The sequence below is a fragment of the Triticum aestivum genome, chromosome 4A (genome assembly GCF_018294505.1).
Source record: "Triticum aestivum cultivar Chinese Spring chromosome 4A, IWGSC CS RefSeq v2.1, whole genome shotgun sequence".
In the NCBI taxonomy this organism is placed as follows: domain Eukaryota; kingdom Viridiplantae; phylum Streptophyta; class Magnoliopsida; order Poales; family Poaceae; genus Triticum; species Triticum aestivum.
The window spans coordinates 614,264,709-614,282,232 of record NC_057803.1 but is presented as its reverse complement, the minus strand read 5'-3'; the positions used below and the strand labels follow the sequence as shown (position 1 = coordinate 614,282,232).

At 44.5% G+C, this 17,524-nt stretch overlaps 1 protein-coding gene across 2 annotated transcripts; it reads left to right on the top strand.

The window, feature by feature from the left end:
* Window positions 1-1,390: 1,390 nt before the first annotated feature.
* LOC123082610 (uncharacterized) lies at window positions 1,391-5,431 on the top strand. Of its 2 annotated transcripts, none has more exons than XM_044504911.1 (3): window positions 1,391-1,613; window positions 2,983-3,145; window positions 4,067-5,431. In XM_044504911.1, the coding sequence occupies exons 2-3, from the start codon at window positions 3,082-3,084 to the stop codon at window positions 5,266-5,268; spliced, it is 1,266 nt and encodes a 421-aa protein (XP_044360846.1). In that variant the 5' UTR covers window positions 1,391-1,613; window positions 2,983-3,081; the 3' UTR covers window positions 5,269-5,431. The 2 variants fall into 2 exon arrangements, with proteins under 2 accessions (XP_044360846.1, XP_044360847.1); XM_044504912.1 differs by lacking the exon at window positions 1,391-1,613 and adding an exon at window positions 1,624-2,080.
* Window positions 5,432-17,524: the final 12,093 nt, after the last annotated feature.

Sequence of the window (17,524 nt, the reverse complement as noted above, 5' to 3'; positions counted from 1 at the left end):
AAAAATTGTTTCAGGATTTCCGGCATGCGCGTTCAGTGTGAGGAGATGTTTCCTTTGACTACGAGGCGTCTATGCTGGCTCCGTCAATCTCAAGATGATATGTCGGCTCAGTCTCTAGCAGGTGCTCATAGGGGTGGGGTGTGTGCTCGTTCATAGAGTGTATGCGCGTTTATATGGGCGCTTGCGTTTGTAATGTGTTAAAAAAATAAGTATATTAAATTGACACTATAGTACAGTATCTAGTTGTATTATATATATGGCTAAGTCAAATTACTCAGCCCCACCACGATCTATTATTAAATCCCGGTTGTACATATCGATATTGTAGATTAAGTACCGGCCGCCGATGGTTTGAGAAAGCAAATTGTTCAAGAAAAGAAAATGGGTATGTGTTAGTTGTTGGCACTTGCATGCAGTTGGCACCGTATACGAACTCCTCCTTGCTCCCTCCGTAATACATTTTTTGACACTACACGCTAGTATGTTGGAAGTTTAATATGAGCGCCACAGCTTCCTGCCGTTGGACCTCACCTCGGCCATGGCTAAAAATGGGTTTCATAACAACTTCGTTTATTCCCGGCCAACGAACAAGAGTTTGAACATCTCGACCCACCACCGTCCATGGGTAGCTGGCCTCGTGCCCAGCTTGTAATGCTTTCCGTCGGCAAGGAATTCTAGCCCACGTGACCGAGGTGGCTTGCACGCTATTTCCGCCGGTTTCCTTGTCTTTGGTACAAGATTTGGCAGACGGATGAGCTAGCAGCATAGGGGCCGAGGGCGGAAGCGTTGACGAGGGCCTTAGTTAATGGGGTGGTGACATGGACGGTTTGGGAAGAAACGGTGCGATTGGCTCTACATTCTGACTTTCAATATGGATTAGTCATTATTGGTTAACGTGCCAATCAGTTCTTGCCGCCTCTTATGTTCTGACCCCGAATATATTTTCTTAGGAAAGCATTTCTTGTGTTGGAACCAGTTCATCCGGATTCAAGTTCTACATTGATTTGGCATGAGTGCTTTATATTAATTTCCTGAACCCCCTTGACTACGAGGTGCTCGTCTGTGCGTTCCTATAGGTGGGTGTACGCGCATGTTGTGAGAGTAGTTTTTAAAAAGTTGATATTCTAACTCTGAATATATGTCAGTTATAGGTGAATGCTGATTATACTGCTTCATTAAGAGAGTGCATGTAGCAGGGGTCTTACTCCCTTCGTTTTCATTTACTCTACATATTAGTTTTATCTTATGTCAATCTTTATAAAGTTTAACTATGTTTATAGAAAGAAAACAATATAAAAATTTACAACAACACTCCAATAAAATATGAAACCTCGAAATCGTCCTCAGACCACTCTTGTTATAAATGGACCTAGCCAGCAAACTTGCTTCGTCTTCCAACCTCTCATAATCTGCACGCCAATTCATGATCGGTTCGACCGCGCGCCGTCCAGCCTCCCTCAGAAGAAAACCATCTATACAAGCGCAGGAGCCGGCCATCGGGGCTGAGATCAACGGATAGTCTAGGGGTGGAGTTTCTCAAGCCCCTACATCTATATAAGCAAGCATATCCATCGTTCTGTAGCGCGCAAGAGCATCGTCGATGTAATATATAGGTACGTGAGGTCTGGCTATGTACTCACTATGTTGTTTGTTCGTGAGCCCTCTTCCCTTGTACAGGGTGTGTGTTCTTACTTCTTACTCCTTCGTTCGTTTCATTCTAGCTAGCTGGCTATATATTACCTCTAGCCTTTTCTTCTCATTCATGCATATGCAGTTGTGACACAATTAAAGAAAACCCAAACCAGAGGTAGTCGACATGATGATGGTCATTGGCAAACATCAGGACGGGTCTCAAGCAAGAGATTCAAAATTTCAGGACGTTCATATGAGGTCGTCGGATGTTCATAGAAGGCTCTCAGTAAAATTGCTGTTGGTATATTCAGGTCACTGATGGCTCTCGTTGAGAGTCGCCTAAGATATATCACATGCTTTCATTGCGAGTTTCCTGTGGCTCATCAAAGACGGCCGGGGACCCACCAGTATAGATGTACTCATGACAAATGGGTTGCAGGTTCAATAGGTGATTTTAATTGGTTCAGGTGTTACTACAAAGCAATTTATGTAGAACCGTCTATGATCTAGAGCATTTTTTTTTTCAAGCTTGAAAAAGTTCTGAAAACTTTATACAGGTAAAAATATTTAGAAATTTGTTAAAAAATCATCACAAGTCATAAGTATTGTAACTAAACTATCAAGAAATCAAAATAAAAACTAAACTATCCACTTTGTTGTTTTTGCACGACACAAAATTGCTTGTTCTTTTATCATTTTGGATGAAAGTTTTATTAGGTAGCTTAGTATAAGACTGTTAAGAGGTTTACTAAGCATGAAAATATTAGTTATTATTTTCAGAAAATATTGAATTTTCATCTGTGATGCACTAGAGGTCCTATCTGTTATACGAAGGCTTTTTTTATCTTAAATTTGGAATGATAGAAAATTTTGACAAAAGTGATTTTATTGGATCAAAATGGATCGTCAGGAGGATACAAAACACAATGAGCACATCTGGTCTTTGCATAGCTAGGATGCAGACCGCCAACACCAACACATACACAAGAACACGCTGTGTGAGGACTTTACGGTCCCCATGTAAGTAAGTCCAAAACTTAGTTTCATGAACTTCAACTAAGTTTTGGATTTATTGAAATTTAAAAATCAAGATTCTCAATGTTTGAAATTTCTCTCCATTTCTTGCATGGGGACTAAACATGCACCCCGAGGCAGCAAATAGCAAAGTCATATATGACCAAATTAAAGCTATGCATATGCGAGTAAAAAAACCAAAGAAATCGGATCCACAATGACCAAACTACAACAATGACTACTCACATGCATGGATCATGTAGGAATCTTTTGCTCGATCGACGATGTGATTAATGCAGGGCTATCAATGATGAGTTTGCTACCATTGCATTGCAGTGCCAGGTTAGATCGACTACATAGCCGCACCAAGTTGGCCCATCCATTGGCCAGCGGGCTGCGAAAACCTCTTCACACAAAGTCGATAATAATCAACCAATGGGGCGCCAGCAGGCAGTCAAGTCACGCGATGTACACCCTCTAGTGCCACCAGGATTTATCGGTAAGTCTATTGCGACTTTCTTCGACGTCCAAATTGTTAACACTTGCGACATTTATGTATATATATCTATATGTAGGCATGTATTTTCATTTTTGTAGAAAAAGAAAAACAAGCTAGATAGAGAGGGCCACAGAGCCCTTGCTCAACCTACAACCCACAAGAGCTGGATTGGGAGGTTGCAACGACCACCAATATGTTAATCAACCATATGTAAAGTTTGATCAAATTACTAATACGTTTTTTTGTGTGTTGTTCTTCCTTGCTGTTATGCTTTCATTCATTGAGTTTGACCTATATATCAGTCTAATCCATATTATTTCCAAGATATTCTCCAAGCAAATATGGTGGTGTGGATAGTTGTCTCCGCGAGTCAAATTGTTTTCATCCGGAAGCGATGCATCCATCATTATTTCCTTCGGGTTCAGGACTTAATCGAGGATTTGCACAAAAAGTTGCAAACAAGTATTTTCCTCATAGTAGACATATCCAAGGCCTTCGACCCAGTGAACTGATGCTACCTACTCTATGTGTTGCAGACCCTAGGGTTTGGCCAGAAATTGCGAGGTTGGACCTCCATGTCGTTGTCCCTCCCACGTGCTCCTCAACAGAGAGGCAGCTCCCACCACCCAACCCACCCCACCCCGACCCCTCCAGCAGAGACCCACTGTATAATTCATACAAAAATATATTTCTAATCCAGCGAGAATTCACGTAAATATTCAGGGTGGCATGCCGTGAATTTTCTATATATGTACTGCATTATCGTAAATGGGGTGTTTTTATTAAAAACAGGCACAAGAATAATTTATTTGATACAGACAGATAATAGTAATTCTACAACTTAATTTGTATATACATTTATATTTTGATACATTTATATTTTGATATATATGATCTGATCATCTTATTTTTTTATTTCAGAAAATCTTGGGGTATCGGATGGAATATGCCTCATAGCACTGACGTGCATACTGGCCAGCTGTCTAGTCAATTTCCAAGTGTCTCAATTAAGCGATGATGGTTTTACCAACAAAGAATATAGTGAGTTGGTAACTGGCACAATGGAGGTTGCCATCTCCGTCCCATATATAGTTGTGAAATCGCACGAGTGCTTGTCCAATCTGCGGGTGCAGAAGTCATGGATCACATGCCGTCCTAATGTCCAGATTTTCAGAGACACATTCATTCTTGTGCTGATAGCTTACGTGATATTAGTGGACATCAGCTTGAGCTTCGCCTGGCTGGCCATCTTTCCTGCCATAGCCCTTGTTTTCATACGAGCGATGCACCTCAAGTTCAGTCGGCGTACAGGGGGCAGCAGTCGTAAAGTTAATCAAGGATCTTCTAACGTCGCTGAGACTAAAATGAAAACTATGGAGGTTGGGATCATTGTGATGATGACGCTGGGGGCGCTACTGCTTATGGACCAGCTTCCAGACCATGCAGCTGCCCAGTTCACCATCTCACAGTTCCTCCTGTTCCTAAGCTGCACGGTGGCGGCATTGACGCGCATGGTGATGAAGCTGCCCGCTGGCGCCTCACCGGGCATAGCACTGGCGACGGAGATGCTCCACAAGACCTTGCTTCTCCTCCTGCTGGCGACGGCGCACACCACGGCCGCAGAGTGGCTGGGCGAGGATGTTGTTCTGCTATGCTTGCCGGAGGTCATCCCTGTGCTTCTCTGGTTCAGCCTCCATCTCGACCGTAAACCAGGAAGCAGCTCCATCATCAGCGTTGACAAGTTGAAACCACACATAAATTGGTTCATCTTCCTCGGTGCAATGGTGGTAGCTCCTCCTTTTGCTTACCTGGCCAACTCCATGGATGAAGTTGGGCTCTCCGGCTGGTCTACGACATTCCAGGTGTCATGTGGCGTCTCAGGGATTCTGAGCTACTACCTTGTGTTCATGCTAAGTCACTGGCCGAAGAAACAAGTAGCAGCTGCTGGCAAGGATGGTGGGGCTTCCGGTATGCTCAAATTATGGGCATACGCTTTACTCATAGCGGCGGCTGCGTCCCTGCTGCTCAGGTGTCTGGTTTCTGCCCGGCTTGGTCTGCAACTACCACTGCATGCAACGGTTATATATGTTAGTAATGCTTTGGGTTTTAACTACTCAAATTAGTATAATGATCTTGTTGTGTACCATATCCAGTGTTGTGTTGTGTTTGTAAAATACACGCGGTGCTGTATGTGTGTGTACACTGTACATACATGCATACATAATTACATATACGGCGGCATGTATGTGTGTCAGTTTGCATGTTAATACTGGAGTCTTGGGTGCACACGCATCAATTAGCTAGTTAGTTACTCCCTCCGTTCCAAAATAGATGACTCAACTTTGTACTAACTTTAGTACAAAGTTGGGTCATCTATTTTGGAACGGAGGGAGTAGTTCTGAAGGAACAAGCAATTTAGCTAACTACTAGCTAGTGCATGTAGTCTGTACTTTACTAGTGTTGCATGTTTGCTTGCTAGCACCACCTAGTACTTGTACATGTTGCATGTGTGCGACTAGTATAGTTGGAAAGAGGGAGAGAAAGAGAGAGAGTTAGCTACCTGGATTGCTAAGCTAGTTATGTATGCATCTGTGTGATATTTTAAGACTGTATATACAATTAATCGGCAGTTTGTAATAAGTTATATCAAGAATAAAACACACTATCCTGGCCTCCTTTAATAGTTTTTTCTTTGCGAGTATGCCTCCTTTAATTGTTTATTTAAGCATTGACCGTAGAACAATTGTTCTACAGTATTTTCATGTATTAAAAGAAAATTACAGGTTCAACCAATTCCTTTCATTGGAAACATCAAAAACTGTGGGAACTAGAAGTGCTAAACTCGAAGATGGACCTCAATCCAACTATAGATAATTGGAATGTAACTTGTCTTACTCTATGGCTCATGATCCAGAGATCCTATTTCAACAAAAGCTTCCATTGAGAAGGTTGGGTCTGATATTAGAAAAATCAGATTGTTCCTCTGCATCCAAGTATTCCAGCAGTTCATAATTAAAATTGCAATAGCTATTTCTGGAGGCAAAGCAGTAGCAGCAAGTTGAACATCAGTGATAACAGGAGTACTTCGTATTCTGTTGGCTATAAATGGAATCCCAGCAGAGGAGGGCAAAGGTGCAATCCCAAAATAGATGCATAGTTTTCTCTTCATTGTGAGTGTTGCACAGAACACATGATTAGGAAGGGAGCTATCCGCTGAAGTAGATTTCTGGTGTTCAATATATTATGAAGCAAAATCCAAAAGAATCTTTTGTATCTCAGAATGGGTCTACTCTTCCATAACTTCCTAAAAACAACGTGTGCTGGAACTCCAGCTCTCAAGGTTCAACCAATTCCATTCTTTGGAAGCATAAAAAACTGCAGGAAATAGAAGTGCTAAACGAGAAGATGGACCTCAATCCAACATTCGATAATTCGAAAGTAACTTGTATTACTCTATGACTCATGATCTTGAGATCCTGTTTCAGAAAAAGCTTCCATGTGAGAATGTTGCGTATGCTATTATGAAAAAACAGATTGTTCCCCTGCATCCAAATATTCCAGTCGCCCATAATTAAAATGTCATAGCAATTTTTGGAGGTAATCAGTAGCAGCAAATTGAACGTCAGCAGTAACATAAGTACTTCTTCTTCTATTCGTGATAATGGAATCCTAGCATAGGAGGGCAAAGGTGCAATCCCAAACTAGATGCATAGTTGTTTCTTCATTGTGAGTGTTGCACAAAACAGAAGACTAAGAAGGAAACCAAAAGGATTTCCCTTGAAGCAGATTTCTTGTGTTCAATCTATTATGACGTAAAAGCGGGAAGAATATTTTGTATCTCAGAATGGGTGCACTCTTCCACAACTTCCTAATAACAACATGTGCCGGAACTCCAAGGTTGTATACATTTTAATCTATATCTATACCAATATAAAAAGACCCAAAGGGGCAGATCCAATTAATCTCGGTCATCAAATCATGTTAATCCAACGACCTAGACTGCTTCAATGTCGAGCGCTCAACACGTTTAGTGTGCAGTTAATTTCATGCCAAATATAGTGCTAATCACATAATAACACGCAAATAATATCCTACTTAATATCCGCATGCACTTAATATACTTCCAAATTAACGTGCATTGCACGTACACATTGACTAGTAGGACTAAAAGACTGAGAATTCCAAGAGTAACTCGTTTAGTGTCCCTCCGAAAGATGGTTGTGCTGCACAAGGTCTTGTAAGAGCTGAAATTGTTGATGAGCTTGAATTGAAAGGAGTATGTGAAAGAGATTTTTCAGACCAGGGGAGCTGAGAGCTTGCTAGACTATTTTCTCACTGATAGCAATGGAGTACAACTTGGGAAATTTATTTGTGAGTGCAGTATCGTCCCACTTGTCAACCAGAACAAAGCGGTGTTATCCTTGCCCAACATGATTGGAAGCAATATATTTCAAAGCAGGCATTAACTTCAGGATGCTCTTCCACCAGAAAAGCCAACCACTCTGTCACTAGGTGGTCCAGTAGAGTAGTAAGTCTCCCAAATAAGATGAGCTCTAGCTGATTAAAGAACTTATGCAAAAGCTTAATCAAGAGGTTTATTCTAGTTAGCAATATCCAACACCACAAGACTACCAAGGTCTTTAGCTAGAAAAAATTTGTCCCAAGCACTCAAGGTACACCGTCTATGTTCCATGCCATACTTTAATTCTCTAGAAGCAATGCCTCAAGTATTTGTTGATCTACTCAACTTCAGTCTTGGGGAGCTCCAAGGAACACATGAAGAAGGTTGGAAGACTAATGACAATAATTTATCTAACTAAAGCTTCTCTCCATAGGGAAAACAAGTTTGAGTAGCCGGATAGCCTTTTCTCACTTCTTTGCATGCAACGGGCATAATCCTTGACTTAAGGTTTAGAAAGGTAGAGAGGATCGCTAAATATGTGGATGGCAAACTCCCCTGAACACAACCCAAAATAGAGGTGTGATGCTGCATGTTCCACTCTCGTACATTGATTGGGACTATCAAAGATTTTCTATAATTAAATCTTAGACCAATATAGGCAGCACAGTGTGTAAGCAAATTCTTAGAGTATTGGAGTTGAACTAGGCATGCAGGCAGGACAAGAATGGTGGCATCGGCATACCCGAGTGATTGGGAAATCAGGGGAAGCAACACTATCAGAAGGAGTTCTGACTAGTTCATTTTCCATAGCATCACTCAAATTTGTGGGTAGCACCAAAATGAGAGGAGAAACGGTATCTCATTTCCCTACACCCTTTTGCATCGGAATTTTTGCATGTGATACCATTTAGAAGAACTAAAGAAAACCCATAGGGGTAGATCCTGCTCTTAGACCTATCTTGTTATCGATCAATGTTCGACACTACATTGGACCTGGGCAAGAAAGGGTTGTTGCTTATGTTTTCCTTTTTCTATTTAAAAGGGGTTATTGGTTATGTGGTGAGAACTAGATGGTTGAGCATCTCTTGTTACCATGCCCCCATCGCATTTTTAATTTGATGGGGTAATCGAGATGGGAAGCTTTTATTTTAGCAATAAACCGTATTTCATATTATCTAATGACGAGTCCACCTCAATACATATAGCTCGGGTTAGGGCATCTCAAACACGGGCCCTCATTTCATCCCTATTTGTCCAGGGGACACTTTTTGTAATCCAACACTTTGCTGCATTTGTCTGCGAACATGTCCGGATTTACGAAGTCCCCCAATCCGACCTCAAATTGAGGGAAGTAGGGGAGTCAGACACCACCAACTCAGCATTGGATTTCTCTAACGCCTAGCCATGGACACGGGTAGATGAGAAGGGAGGATGAATGGAAGTTTTTCAAGCTCGGGAGTGAAGGGTGCTTAAGTGCAGGAGCTCGAGAAGGAAGGCTATGGTCAGAAGGAATGGGAGAGTAAAGTTGGCCCCTCCTCACCCTTAGCCTTTTTATGGGCAGCGTTAAATGCCAAGTGATGGTAGGGTAATCTGTGTGGCAGTAATTTGTGCACTGTCCCATGTGACGTGCGATAATCATGCGTGGGAATCGAGGGGACAATTGATTAAATGATAGTATCGAGGCGCACGACCTCTTATGATAAGGCATGGTGATAGTGGGACCCCAACACACTCACGCATGTCGTGTTGACTGATGAGTCAGAGGTGCTCTGCGGCCATGTGGTTTGATAGATTAGATCGGTCTGTGATGTCAGAGATAGGCTAGGTTATCATCATGGGCCAAGCGCAAGAATACTTCATGAGGCAAGGCTGCACTGGAAAATTTTGGACATCCAGATCGGCGCAGACAGGACAAGGAATTCGCCGGAAAGTAAAAAGAACACGAAAACTCTTTGGGTATGCTTCGACAAACAAAATGTGGAACACATGGGGAATTTGTTGGACCACTTTTCAAAACTGATGACTCAAGACGAACAAGACCTCGGAAGATCCAAGGAGCGCCAGCAACTTGAAGACCGGTTCAAAGGCTATTGATGGTGTCCCGGATTAGGGATCACTTACTACGTCGTCTCCCGACTAGGTGGGTCGGGCCAAGGACCCCACGTCGGCTCGCCGGCGAGCCACACCAAGGCGGCCCGTGGCGCGTAAAAGGAATGTGTTTGAAGGCTTGGTGCATACTCCAAGACTTAGATGTCGTCTACAACATAATTACCTTATACTTAGCCGACCTTACTATAACCCTAGATCTTCCGGGTACCTATATAAACCAGGAGTAGGGCTCATAGATGACATGATCGACCTCATGGTAGATCAATCTATACTTTGTACTCCATCCCAAATCAATACAACATAAGCGTGGCTTAGGGTTTTATGTCCACAGAGAGCTAGAGCCTAGGTAAAATCCCTTGTCTCTGTACCTCATATCTAGACTACTAGCTCGGGACCCCCTACCCGAGATCTTCCATAATCGATTATGGTAGGTCGACCGCCTCGTCTCTGTTGGAAATATGAGCAATTTACCAAATGATTTAATTAACAGAAATACTAGATAAAGCAGGACTAACATAGTAGAGATAAAACAAGTCATGCGTTCTGACAGAGAGAAGGTAAATAGCTTCTGCATATATGAACCGTAGCCTAGCATATCTATAGCAGACAGTAGAACTAGTTGCATATATGAAGTAGAGCGTAACATTCTAGAGCAAGTACTAGTACGAGAAACTGTGGCAGGACATCTAACAGAAAGGAGAACACGCACGGGACAACAGCAGCAGTAGCACTAGACTTGGGGCCGGTGTCCTCGCCGGCCATGTCGTCGAGGAGGTTGTCAACGTCGGGGAAGAAGTCGTCGTCGGGGAAGTAGTCGTCGGAGTTGGGGGCGTCCGTGACGAAGGAATCAGTCAGTAGTCGCGCAGAGCGCTCCCCAAAAACCTTATCACCCTTCTCCCGTACAGGACTCAAAGAGGTGCGGTTTCGGAGGCCTACTGTCCCGTCCTGCGGTGCACGCCGCAAGCCGGGATGGGAAAGATCGTAGCAGCAGAGCTGTGCTCAGGAACTTGTGACGAGAGGAGGAAGAGATTCTGGTGCATCTCTCTGAGAGGAGCGACCTCCCTTTTATAGGCGCAAGAGAAGGAGGCGAGAGGCTGCGCCGGGAGCCGAAGGGAACGCGGGAGATGAAACGAATAGACAACAGCCGAAGGGTGCAGCGTTCGTATTCAATATCCACTACAGCAAAAACTTTCCAGCTCCCGAGTGACCTTTCGTATACCCGTAGTGCGTGGCAAAAATTTAGATATCGGCTCAGCTCATTCTTGCAACCCGCGGCGCGGCGCGGCGCGTCGTGACGAGGCGGGCGGCGAAGGAGGAGCGCGCGTGGATATCCCTCTTGTTCTCATGCTCGTACAAGTGGGGAAAGAACCTCCCTTATAAAGAGGTCCAACTCCCTCTAAACTAGCAATGTGGGACTAAACTTTTGTTCCACCTCTTGCCTTGCACAAATGGGCTGCGTGGGCCTCTAGATTTATTAGGAATTTCTGAAACTGCTATTGTGCTAGGCCCAAAATAGACAAAATTCCAGCAGTGTCATCCCTACCGGGGGTGATGCCGGCCACCTCCTACAATGGCTCAGCCACGGCCTCCTACCAAGGTGAATGAGGACAAGGAGGACTGTCACTACTGCCATGTATCTGGATCTGGAAGAAAATGAGCGCTCACCTATGCGGCCGCCGCTGCCCTCGTTCGTCCGCTGCCACAAGTTGAAAGAGAAAGAGAGAAAGGATAGACCTAGGTCTTTTCTTATCCAAATCACATGAGCGTACGTTTTCAGGAAGGGCAATGGATTGCTTAGGTACTACTCTAAAAATCAGAAAGAGCGAGATACCAAGAAGGAAAGAACCCAACTTCTCCCTTTTATAGTCAAGATAACTAATAATATCATATGCAACATCACTCGAATGTAGAATGTTAGTTGAGATTGGCACATTAACGTTGAATCGTGCGCTAGGTCTAGCAAGAGAAACACATACAAAGGATTCCTCAGGAGATAAAAAAGGGACACGCTAGGCGTCAGCCGACAGATCTGTGCGTGGATCAGCCGGTTCGGCCGCTGTCTGATCCATCCATTGGATCCGCTTCGCAGCCGCATGCTGCTCCCCACTAGCACTGTCACAGTACCACATGAGAAATCGGGTCTACGACACTCATGTCATTCATAATTTTCTTGAAATGTTGTCCATGGCATGCACACATGTTTGATGCTTGGTTGCATTTTGTACAGTAATAGTAAATCAACTCGAGTAGTAAAAACTATACCAGCCTTTTGAACAATATGTTTCAAAATATGTACATACGTGCACATATATTGACAAAACAATTTGTTCTTTTGCAAAAATCATGATAGACGGTTGCAAAAAAATAATAAAATTTTAAACACCATTCTTTTTAAGCAATGGCAGCAAATAATAGAAAAAAATGTTGGGAGTCGTAACACATTCGCCTTTCTAGTGTCGCATGTTTTGGCAGCACGACGGTGCATTGCAAGAGGAAAAAAATGATGGCCATTCTTGCAGCAATTGCGCGGTTTGGCGGTACAATGGTCACACCATCGGTCGGTCATGCAACGCCGCAAGATTTTGTAACACAACAATTCGGTTTTGTAGCGTAAAGAAAAAAATCAGGATCCAAATTTGCAACACCGAGGTTCTAGCATTGCAGCATCACCCAGTCGGCCTTACAGAGTCGAGCGCCAATTTTGCAACATCACCGGTTGGCCGCATCGTCATGTGACTGGCTTTGCAGCACGACAGCCTGGGTTTGCAGCATCTGCAGCCGACCTTGCAACTTCTTGCGGCCGGGTTTGCAGCATATGTGTCCGACTTGAAGCATCTTGCGACCAGCTTTGCTGCATGGTGGCCCAATTTTGTAGAAATTGTGGCGCGCTAGCATCATAGCATCGTCATGCGACCGACTTCGCAGCAAATGTTGTCGACCCTGCGGCATCGTGTGCCTGGCTTGCAGCAACGGCACCCCAACAGATGCTGTGTGTGGATGAACCAGGTGATTTTGGTCTTCTTCTATGTAGGGCATCTCATTAAGTTGTAGCCAAACGTTGAGAGAAAACATTTGCCACGTGAAACGACGTTGTAGCTGACACTCTGGGGGTTGTTTGCAATGTGAAGTGACCCGTGTGATTGCAACAGAAGAGACACCAGTTTGCAGCATTTAGAAAAAAAAGGAAGATTTAGCCGCTAATATCTGTGATTTTGTGTTGGATTTACTTACAGTAAGCAAGTAACAAAGTAGCTAAGCTAGTCCATGAGACAATAATAGCATCACGTGGAGGAGAACGGACACACACACTCGTGTGAACACGGTGCAAGAGAGTAGCATGAAAAGAATCAAACGATGGAGCATAAAGGATCCCACACGAGGGGAAGGTTGCGCTGATTAAGGTAAGAGAAAGTATAATAAGGTGATATAATCAGGCTATAAGGACCAAAATATTATACATTTGTTTACATGGAGGAGAGAGAAAAAAAAGAGAAGCAAAGCGGGTTGTAGAATAAGAGCCAGCTATAGCACGAGACGCAAGATACTTTGTGAGATTATAAGGTAGATCAGCTATTAATAAAGTAGTAGTCATATCTAAAACTTACTATTGTACAATCGACTATTAGGTTGGCCCTAGATGACATGGCAACTTCTTATAGCCGATTATTGATTGTACTATTAACCATGCTCTAACTGCTCCCATGAATACTGCAGATAGGTGAATCTAGGAGATCCACTTTTCCCCGCTGCCGTCGATAATTCCGTGGGTTCCCTCCCCCTCTGCTGGCTGCTCCAGCGGCGGGAGAGTGGGGGAACCCAGGATCTTTTCTCCAGCATGTGTATAGGGTGTGTATTCTCCGTCCCGCGGCGCTATCGAGCTGGTTTTCCACGCAAAAAAATGCATATCTATGTTTTTTTTTCTTAAAGCATTTGTATCGTTGGGTTTTATGAGATGGTTCTTTTAGTTGGAATAGCTGTGTTTTTTATTTAACCACCGTAAACTTCAAAGCTACCATGGAGTCGATGTACTCAGATGACAACTGGAACCAATTCTTATAAAGTTTTTTCGCACAACCTTCTCTAGTGAATACATGTGCTACGCTATTTGGTACCTTAGCCTACCTTAAAATCTAGAATATGAGCTTCAAGACATTTTCTTGTTTTCCTTCCCTAAGCCTAGGCGGCTAGAGCAAACTCTTCTATCCAACTTGCCGGCGAGCCTGTGGATTCGCATCCCCTTTGTCCACCAGTCTAGCGGTCGGTGGCAGGAGGGGAATCTCGGTGCCTCCGCTGCGGTTAGTAGTTAAGTTAGGATTTTTTTTGTCCTCGCAAGTGCGGTGCTCGGGCGGATGGCGACGCTACTTCTTCGAGTTTGTCCGTCTGGACGTAGTCGACAGAGCTCCGGTGTAGATTCCTGCCGTCTCATTGGGGCGGTGAGGTTAGGGTTTCTCGTCTTGTGGCGAGATTTGGTGTCAGGTGCTTCAGATCTATGCATGGGTTCAACGATGACGGCTGTGGCTCCATGGCGTGTTGGTCCTTAGGGGCACGTGCATGAAGACTTCCCGGTTGTCATCGACAAGGTCAAGCCGATTCCGGTAGGGAAGTGGCGATAGCGGCGTGTTGGCGGCTTGTTCTGACAATAGTATTGGTTGTTTTGGGGTCTTGATATATTTTTTTATTACGTTCAAGATGCTTTGTACTTCCGTTGAACTTTGATAATAGATTTGGATCATTTTTGCAAAAAATATATGTGCTTCAAAACCGGCAAATGTTCACTGTGGAGGATGGCATTTGCGAAAGATTTCCATGGTAGTTTTAGTTATAGAATGGTGGCAATTTCTTCGGGCTAGCATGACAATTTCTTTCTAGAGAAGACACTGCAAGGGCGTTCACTGAGTGTTTTTTTCCTTGTGAATGTTCGCCATTTAGCATTACCGTGAAATATTTTGGACAGGTGGGTTTTATGAGTTAGTTGTAGTGGTTGTACAGTACTTAAAAAATCCAATAAAAAGTAAGTCCCGGCAAAATAAATAGGAAGCCGATAACTGCCACACGTGTGGCGTGGAGGGCGACCCGCCCGCACGCATCGTGTGGCATGGACGGGAACCGCCCCGCACGACCCCGTCCGCGCGCACAAAAAGCGCCCGCACGTCCGGTGCGTGGCAACCCCGCCCGCACTGCCTCGTCCGGGCCAGACGAGCCGCTGCCCGCACGACCCAGCCGTTCCCGGCCTCCAATCCGTCCCCTCTCTCGTCTGCGCCCTCGCCCCCCGCCTGTCGAACCCCGACCTCCGTCGCCGGCCATCTCTGGTTGCCATGGCAACCAGGGAGGATCTGTAGGGCGCTCCCACCACAAACCACACCCCTTATCTCCCCCCACCCCATCCCACCCCCCAACCCCCACTCCAACAACGCCCTCTAGAGACGACCTGCTAAAAGCAGGTGAATCTCCCGATCTCCCTACTGTTTCTCATCCTCCTTCTGGGCAGAAAATTGCAAAATTACCGATGAAGTTGGCAACTAGATCCATCCTACAGGGTTAAAACACTACATACGTTGTGTGACTTCGTAGTTGCCAAGCAGAATACACTAGATCTGCCATGTAATACGCTAGAGATAACCATGAGTTCTCAGTAGGTTGATGCTCCTAGTTGGTGAATGAATGGATGTGCAGGAATCCATAAAAAGGGAGAGAGAATTGATAAATTTGGAATAATGGGGGGTGTGAAAATTAATTGCCATTGGTGTATAACGTCAGTTGCCACCTGTCATTGTCGTCAACTGCCACCATGTCAACTTATTGCTTGCCATCCTATTGTAGAGCCTGATGCCATCGAATCAAACGGATAGCTAGCACCAGATTTTAGAAAAGGATAGTGGATGTGCATATCCTACTAGCCATGATATGTTGGTTGCCAACGCATGAAAATGTGATAGCACTGACGTGTTAACTTCTACATGCAAGCAGCACAATGATAAAAAAAAATTGGATTGTTGATGCCTTCTTGTTCATCCAGTGATTGAGAGCACATCAGAACAGAAGTGAGACACGGAAAAGAATGAATCACGAAGATGGTGCAGATGATTGGGGTTCTCAAAGTCCAGAAACGCCGCCACCTTTCGATGCATCAGAGTACAGTCAGCTCATCTCTGCAGGGCCGTTGCTGCCGCTGCTAGAACAGTATGCAGGCGTAGGTACGATGCGTGCTAAAAAATGAAGAGAAACATTTGCCATCTTCGCGACGATGGACATGACATTCTACTTATGTCGTGCACTGTCATTTGTCTTGCAGGTTCTTATGACCAGAACACTCTTAGGGGGGCCCCGTGGCAAGTGCACTCACAAGGCGCTTCCGCTGACAAATGTACGGGCAGCCAACTTCAACTAGCTAGTATGGCTAATCAAGGTAATGCAAAAACGAAAAAAGAGCACATAATGCTGTGGACATGAAAAATGAACATGAAAAAAAGATGGCAAAAGGACTCACGAGTTATCACGGGTGTAAAATGCAGAGCCTTCGTGCAGCACGTGGAATCGGGCAGCACCCATGTACCTGCCATCGACATCGTACACAGGTGAGTCCATAAACATAGTGAAGATGCGGATGCTCAGTCAGCACAAGGAGCATAGTTGACAACTACAAAAATTGCCATGACTGGTCTTCTACGGTTGCCATGTATTAAAAACAACATTTGCCATCTCTGCACACCTGCAGTTGCCATGTAGGAAAAGCTGCAGTTGCCATTTCATGACAACTACAATTGCCATCTAATAACAAACTGCGATTGCCCTACCGATGCAACTTCAGTTGCCATGCAAGCAAAAATGCATTTGCCACATAAGGGCAACTGCAGTTGCCGTGCTAGCATGAAATGCGTTTGCCGCGATTTGACCAACCACTACTATGATTGCAGGTTATTACGCTGGCGGTGACCCGGCAAATGTCTCCTAGCAAGCTTCGCAAATTCCTGGTGGATCACGTCATCATGGTGTAACAGACCACACACGATGGTCAAATACAGCACAACAAGGTAGAGGGAAAATATCTGAACCACAAAAAACAGCGCTACATTTGCTATTTGTAGTTATTTGTAGGCAAAACAATGGTTGCCATGTTTGTTGAACAGTAGGTGCCATGTCTGCACACCTACAGCTGCCATAAAAATGACCACCCATAGACTGATGGCTTGCTGTCTGTAAAAGATGTCATGGAAAATCACTCGAAGATGGTGTGATCCGTTGTGATCCACATGTTATCCAACACAAAATTCTTAATCTCGTACCTGTTTTTCCCTGTTACAGAACCTACAACCACAATGCACAGCGGCGCCGGCACATCTACTGCGGGGAGCTCTGAGCGCACGGAAGACGCATTCCACCAGACAGCAGACAAACGTGCCGCAAACAATTTTGAGTCAGAGTCGGGAATGGCAATCATTCCAGCAATGCCGACAAGCACCCCTTTGAACACAAGCACTGGCAACTCTCAGGTAGATGGGACTGCCACCCATACTGAAGTGAACGATGAAACTGACGACGACGCGCAAGGGGATGAAGATGGTGGGCAATCAGAGATCGTGGTGCCTCAGCCACCGTACATTGGGCAAAGATTTGAGTCATTCGAAGCAGCAAAGGAATACTACCAGACATATGCAAAGTTCCATGGGTTTGCGGTCAACACCGAGTACCGTAGGAAAATTAAGAAAACTAACGAGTACAGCAGAGGTGAGATGAGGTGCCACAAGGCACGCAGGAACAAGAAGGGGAAAGGCGATGCGCCTGTCGTTCCGGAACGAAAGAGAGGTATCATTCAGAAGACTGAGTGCCCTGTCCGGTGTAAGCTAAACGTAGATGGAGCACAGTGGGTG

Coding starts and splice junctions, on each gene's coding strand:
- LOC123082610 (XM_044504911.1), top strand. CDS start 3,082: ATGGGGCGCCAGCAGGCAGTCAAGTCACGCGATGTACACCCTCTAGTG. Junction 3,146..4,066: donor AGTGCCACCAGGATTTATCG/GTAAGTCTATTG, acceptor TTTTTATTTCAG/AAAATCTTGGGGTATCGGAT.